Here is a 7,465-nt window from a genome sequence, read left to right on the forward strand (position 1 = left end):
ATCATACTTTGGGGGTGCTTTTCTGCAAATGGGACAGGAGTAGTGATGTATAATGTGTTATCCGAGCATACTCGGGTGTTATCCAAGTATCTTGAGCGTGCGCAAATAATATGGTTGAGTCCCTTCGACTGCATGTTTTTCGGCTGTTAGACAGCCACAACCCATGCAGGGTTTGCCTAAAAAACAGACAATCCCCAAATGTGCTATGGCTGTCAAACAGCCGCGAGACTCGCAGCTGCGGGGACTTGAATATATTATTCGAGCATGCCCGAGATACTCGGATAACACCAGAGCATGGTTGGATAACACGTTACCCGAACACATTTGCTCATCACTAGACAGGACGACTGCACCGTATTGAAGGGAGTAAGGATGGAGTAGTATATCGCGAGATTTTGGCCAACAACCTTCTTCCCTCAGTAAGAGCATTGAAGATGGATCGTGGCTGGGTCTTCCAACATAACCATGACCTGAAACACACAGCCAGGGCAACTAAGGAGTGGCTCCGTAAGAAGCATTTCAAGGTCCTGGAGTGGCCTAGCCAATATGCAGACCTGAACCTAATGGAAAATCTTAGCAAGAAGCTGGAACTCAATGTTACCCAATGACAGCCCTGAAACCTGAAAGATCTGGAGAAGATCTGTATGAAGGAATGGGCCAAAATCCCTGCTGCAGTGTGTGCAAACTTGGTCAAGAACTACAGGAAACGTCTGATCTCTGTAATTGCAAACAAGTGTTTCTATACAAATATTAAGTTCTGTTTTTCTATTGTATCAAATACTTATTTCATGCAATAAAATGCAAATTAATTACATAAAAATCATACGATAAGATTTTCTGTATTTTTATTTTTAGATTCTGTCTCTCACAGGTGAAGTGTACCTGTAATAAAAATTACAGACCTCTCTATTCTTTGTAGGTGGGAAAACTTGTAAAATCGGCAGTGTATCAAATACTTATTTTCCGCATTATATATATTATATGTTGTAGGTCATTTTATGAAAAATGTTTCTTTTTATAGGGGTCCCATTTGATGTTTGATCTGGGAATTCGCACTTCTGTGTAACTACCACTGCTTGGTATAAATAGTAGAAGGCACTTAAATGACAGAATATTATTTTTTTTAAGCCTAATCTCCATTTTAGAAGTTCATTTGCCTAAACATATTTAGTGAATTTTCTTTCTTTATATCTCATTTGTTTTTTGCTGGTTGTAAATTATAGTCAGGCTATCATTGTAATGCAAAGGCTTACAGATAGGGAATGTAGATTGTGAGCCCCAATGGGGACAGTGATGATAATGAATGTAATGCGCTGCGGAATATGGCGGCGCTATATAAGCAAAGCATAATAAATAAATAAATAAACTAACAAATCTCAGCCATTCATTAACTTTTAAGTGATAATACGGAGGGCTTGCGCTTATATGCAGAAGCCAATCTAAACTGGCCGGTCTACAGTGTAACATAAAATAGAGACAGATCAGTGGCTTACAAGGATTGTCCAATTTTGAGGACAAATCTCTTTTTTATTTACTTATTTGGGGCTAAAAATTATTTTTTATCATTGCCTTTCATTAATAATGTTGCACCGTTTTCCTTCTAAAGCCTGTGTGTTTCACTCTCTATTGCTAGCTGCAGAATGAGTAAACTGAGAAAGAGAATCCGGCAGCGAGCTCATTCTATTCTCAGTTGTCTTCTGATCGCAGTCCACGTTAAAGTTCAATGTGCAGAGAAAGTGTCTGTAAAAGAAAAACGGTGACACATTTTTAATTTAACCCAATTATAAAAATTGTTTTTAGCCAGAAATACATGCATGTAACATAAAAAATTTGGTCCCAAAGGTGGACAACCCCTTTAAGACTGATTGGACGGATGTCAGACTAGACCAGTGTCTACCTTGTTCTTCATTGAGCAGAACTAGAACATACCCACCGCTCAACATGAGCAGCAGAGGGGCACTGCCTAAATATTGTCATTTTGATCAATGCACCAATTATTGAAGGTATCTGTGATAAAAAAAAAAAAAGGTCACCGCATGGATTAATGGCTTTTAGCAATATCCAACCATTAGATGTCCAATGATTTTCCATATCAGTAAGTAGATTGGAGTGTCCGAGGATGTCTCCCTCACATAGATCTTCACATCTCTCCTGCCCTAGCCACTTCTTCTCCTTCAGCCCATTACTGTCTAACCTACTGACCTTGTCGGTGACATCTGATTGTCCATTCCTGATGCTAAGCCTTTCTTCTACCGCCTTTCAGGGTTGTACGTGGTTCAGCTGAGCGGAGCCTTCACCTCATCATTTCCACTGGGAATCTTAGAAGTGGGAGATGAAATCTTGGAGATAAATAGGCTACAAGCAAAGGATCTACGTTTGGATGAAATCTATACTCTCCTTGAAGAAAGCAGCTGTGTCCTCCTCCGAGTGTCCCGGAACGTCTCCTCATCTTCATAGGGTCCAGTTGTTTAGATAATGTAATGTGACTCAGTGTCCTAAAATAAATATAAACACTATATGCGATATGACATATAAATATACTGTAAGGGCAGCAGTGCTCACCAGCACGAAAGATATTCTGTTAATGATAAAGTAGTACTCCGGTCATCATAACCACAGTCCCCCATCACAGCCACAGAGATCCCTCACAGCCACAATACTCCATCAAAGCAGCATTCCTCACTGACAGCCACCGAGACTGATTACACAACAAATCCCCATTACACCACAGCACCCTACCACGGCCATAGTGCCCCATCACAGCCATAGTCCCCATCACAACCAAAGTGCACCATCACAGCCATAGTGCTCCATCACAGTAGCGTGCCTCACTGACAGCCACCGTGCCTGATTACACAACAAAGCCCCATTACACCACAGCACCCTACCACGGCCATAGTGCCCCATCACAGCCATATTCCCCATCACAGCCAAAGTGCCCCATCACAGCCATAGTTCCCCATCACAGCCATAGTGCCCCATCACAGCCATAGTGCCCCATCACAGCCATAGTGCCCCATCACAGCCATAATGCTCCATCACAGCAGCGTGCCTCATTGACAGCCACCGAGCCTGATTACACAACAAAGCTCCATTACACCACAGCACTCTACCACGGCCATAGTGCCCCATCACAGCCATAGTCCCCATCACAGCCATAGTGCTCCATCACAGCAGCGTGCCTCACTGACCGCCACCAAGCCCTATTACACAACAGAGCCCCATTACACCACAGCATCCTACCACAGTCATAGTGCTCCATCACAGAGATTGTGACCCACCCCATTGCACCACAGTACCTAATCACAGCACAACCACAGTGCCCATCACAGCAGCATGCCTCAATGACAGCCACATCACCCCATTACACCGCAGCACCTTACCACAGCCATAGTGCCCCATCACAGAGATTGTGACCCATAATACCACAGTGCTCCATCACAGTAGTGTGCCTCACTGACAGCTATAGTGCCCAATTACACTGCAGTGCCCCATGACAGCTACTGTCCAACTGTGGCCAGTCATAGCCACAATGATCCATTGCAGCAGCATGCCTCACTGACAGCCACAGTGCCCGAATACGCAACAAAGCCCCATCACAACCACAGCTCCCCATTACACTATAGTGTCATATTACAGCATCGGGCACCGTCACACTTCTGTACCTTAATGACAGCCACTGTATGTCTTTTCACAACCACAAGGCACCATCACAACTACAGTGCCTCATCATAGACACAGTTTCCCTCACAGCTTCAGTTCTCCCATAACAATCACAATACTCCATGAGCCCATATAGCCCCTGTCCTCCACAGTGCCCCATTATACTTACAGTTCTTCCATCACAATCCCAGTACCTCTGTAACATCCATGGATTCCCAACACATAAAAATGCCCTAATTACAACCATGGCTCCCTCATAATAGTCAAAGTGCCCCCAAAACCTTTTATTGCCCCTTTACCCCACAGAGCCCCCATTATAGTTACAGTGCCTCCCTAATATTATATCACAGTGCCTTATCACTGCCATAGTGTCCCATCACAACTTCAGAGCCCTGAGTATGGCTATGTTGACTCCATTACACACAGGCATACTTTATACTTACTCTCTTCAAACTTTTTGCAGATTATTTGTTGCTCTGTCGTCAGGAAGACACATGTAGACGACCAACTATGTCGCAGTACTGGAAGACAGTCACTCGTCTTATATTAACAGTCTATGAGCAAGAAAAAAAGGACCAATCTACCCTCCTGTTCAAGTCATGACAATTTTTATTTTTTTTTACAAAAAATTGTAAACCATTTTTGCTGGGGCTACAAAAAAGGATGAATTTTGGGATTTAACTCTGCATATAATTGTTTTTAACTCTCATTTTAGTTATAGTAATGTTTGTTTTTCTTTTTTTTTTTTACCTGTAACTTGCACTTTATTATGTATCATTTTTAGATCTTTATATCTGTGTGCTATTTATATTACAGGAAAATGAAAAGATATTTTAAAAACGTAGAGGCTATTCCACTTATATACAACATGATATATGTAAATTATTGTACTAACTGGCTTAATAAACTTATTTTATGGCAAAAAACTAGTGGTTTTTTTAACTGTTGTTTTTTTTATGTATTTTTACAGTTACAAATTGTTTATTTTATATTATTAATTATTATGTTATTAATTCACATTGTCATGAAGACAAACCTTTTTCTTAAAAAAAAAATTAATAGATGTGGATCCAACTGTCAAAAAAAAAAGAAAAAAAAATGTTTTCACACATTTCAAAAAATAAATGAATCAATGAAAGATTCATAGATCTCTCCACAAATTAACCATCTGAGCAAAATCTCTCGGAAGTGACTTGACTGCCTTCAAATACACATATCTGTCATAGGAATTCACACGCGGTAATGATCAGGGGCAGAGCGTTTCCAAGCTAGTATGGAGAAGCGTGTGTCTCGCATATTAATGAAGTCCACGTAGGAATGAAGACATTTTATGGAAGGATTCCGAAGCGCAACGATCAACGGATGAAGTCACAACTATCATTCTATGAATCTGACATGTACATGAGGGGTGGTCGCTCTCCATTACAGCCTATGGGCACTAGGGAAATAGCCATGGATGCTAGCCCAGCTTTTACCTTACCTCCCATAGACATTAATGGGGGGCTACTGTACATTTTTATAGTTGATCGGGCCCCATTAACAGCCTAAGCTCAGCCCCTCTGAATGCACCTTAATACTCCAACTTGAAAGAATGAAAGGGAGTCATTTAGAGGTAAAACTCTAGCAGCGATATCCTAAATTGTGGACCTGTACTAAAGAGAATCAGAAAGTGACCTATTTTGAAATCAGGATTTTTCAGTTAGATTTTTTCTTTTTTTAATTTGAGAACTTTTTTTATTCTTCATATCACTATTATATTTAAAAAAATGCAATTTTCAAGCTGTCCGCTAGTTTTAATTCTAGATTACTACTTCGCGTTCATCACATGGACATTAGCAACAATAGACTCAGATCCCATTTGTTTGCATGTAAGCATTATCTGAACATGCTCTAATCTGGACAAAAGTAATTGTGGAAGAAGAAAGGGAGGAGGTGAGCTGTGATATCTCCTATTGTGACTGGCGAATCCCGTTATCTACTGTATATAGAGGTGTTATCTGTCATTGTAAAAAAGGAGAAGGTGAGCTGAGATATCATCCATTGTGAATGGTGGATCCTGTGTTATCCACTGTATATAGAGGTGTTATCAGTCATTGTACAGGAGGAGGAAGCGAGCTGTGATATCACCTATTGTGATTGGTGGATCCTGTTATCTACTGTATATAGAGGTGTTATCTGTCATTGTACATGAGGAGGAGGTGAGCTGTGACATCACCCATTGTGACTGGTAGATCCTGTATTATCTACTGTATATAGAGGTGTTATCTGTCATTGTACAGGAGGAGGAGGTGAGCTGTGACATCACCTATTGTGAATAGTGGACCCTGTGCTATCTACTGTATATAGATGTTATCAGTCATTGTACATGAGGAGGTGAGCTGTGAATTCACATACTGAGAGTGGTGGATTTCTGAAAAACATGTTTAACATTAGAAATCTAATTTAAACCATAGATCATTTTCTGATTACACATTTTCTTTAATTTGCATAATGAGTAGGTGCATTCATCAGAGAAAATAACTTCACCCCAGTCTTCTAGAGTCCAATCACTGCACTTCCTGTAAAGTTATTTTCCCTGATTAAATCCATTCAGACTGTTTGAGACATGTAGGAGAATGACTGTCCGTGGAAGAGAAGTTGAGCGCTACCACGAACCCTGTGTAATGCCAACAGTGTAGCATCCTGAGAACATTCATGTGTGCGGGCTTCTCATCCATGGAGGGGCCTCACTCACAATTTTTTCTAAGAACACTGCCATGAATAAAGAATCGGACCTAAACATCCTCCAAGAGCAACTTCTCCCAATGATCCAGGAGCAATTTGGTGATGATGCTTTTAACAGCATGATAGAGACCATGCCACATGGCAAAAGTGATAACTAAGTGGCTTGGTGAACAAAACATTGACATTTTGGGTCCATAGCCAGGAAACTCCCTAAATCTCCATCCCATTGAAAACGTGTGGTGACGGTCATCAGTCAGGATGTGGCCCAGAAGTTGATAACCAGCTGCTAGGTTGAAGAGCAGAAGACTTGAACAATCAGGGTTGACACTGTAAATATTGAGTATTTACATAAACTTGATGTACTTGTTAACAGTGGTGTATCAAGAGTCTGATGGGAGCAAAATTTGGACCTGGGCCCCTACCTCCATGTTGGTCAGATGTTTAGGCCTTTGTAGCCCTTCATGTCATGATGGCCCTATCCTGGCACTTTCCTGTAATAAGGTCCCTCATCCTGGCCCCTACTTGTAATAATGTCTTCAATCCTATCCCCTATCTGTAATAATGTCCTCTATCCTGGCCCCTTTCTGTAATAATGTCCCTCATCCTGGCTCCTTTCTGTAATAATGTCCCCCATCCTGTGCCCCTTCCTGTTATAATGTCCACCATCGTGGACCCCTTTCAGTTAAAATGTATTTCATCTTGGGTCCCTTCCTGGTATAACGTCCCCTATCCTGGGCCCCTTACTGTAATAATGTTCCCCAGCCTGGCCCCTTCCTGTAGCAATGTCTTCCATCCCACTATAATGCCCCCCATCATTGGCCACTTCCTAGTATAATGACCCCCATTCTGGGACCCTATCTCGTATAATGACCACCATTTCTCTATCCTCAGCCCCTTCTTGGATTAATGACCCCCATCCTTCGACCCTTCCTGGTGTTATGTCCCCCATCCTGGCCTCCATCCTGGTATAATGCCCCCCCCCATTCTGAAGCCCCTTTTTGTAAATGTATCCCCATTCTGTGTCCCTTCTGCCGCTCTTTTCCAATACATGAAAAAAAACAACATTCTTCTTACGTTC

General features: G+C 41.6%; 1 protein-coding gene across 3 annotated transcripts in view; it reads left to right on the plus strand.

Moving 5' to 3' along the window:
- LOC143805309 (uncharacterized) overlaps nt 1-6,564 on the plus strand; it is a 72,036-nt gene extending 65,472 nt beyond the window's left edge. For 2 of the 3 annotated variants that reach the window (XM_077284491.1, XM_077284492.1), the window contains 2 exons: nt 2,264-2,477; nt 4,127-6,564. In XM_077284491.1, the coding sequence (XP_077140606.1) occupies nt 2,264-2,457 (194 nt within the window). In that variant the 3' untranslated portion in view covers nt 2,458-2,477; nt 4,127-6,564. Of the gene's footprint in view, nt 1-2,263 lie in introns of all 3 variants that reach the window. The other variant, XM_077284490.1, reaches the window with a different exon arrangement.
- The last annotated feature ends 901 nt before the right edge of the window (nt 6,565-7,465 follow it).

The sequence above is a fragment of the Ranitomeya variabilis genome, chromosome 2 (genome assembly GCF_051348905.1).
Source record: "Ranitomeya variabilis isolate aRanVar5 chromosome 2, aRanVar5.hap1, whole genome shotgun sequence".
Lineage (NCBI taxonomy): Eukaryota > Metazoa > Chordata > Amphibia > Anura > Dendrobatidae > Ranitomeya > Ranitomeya variabilis.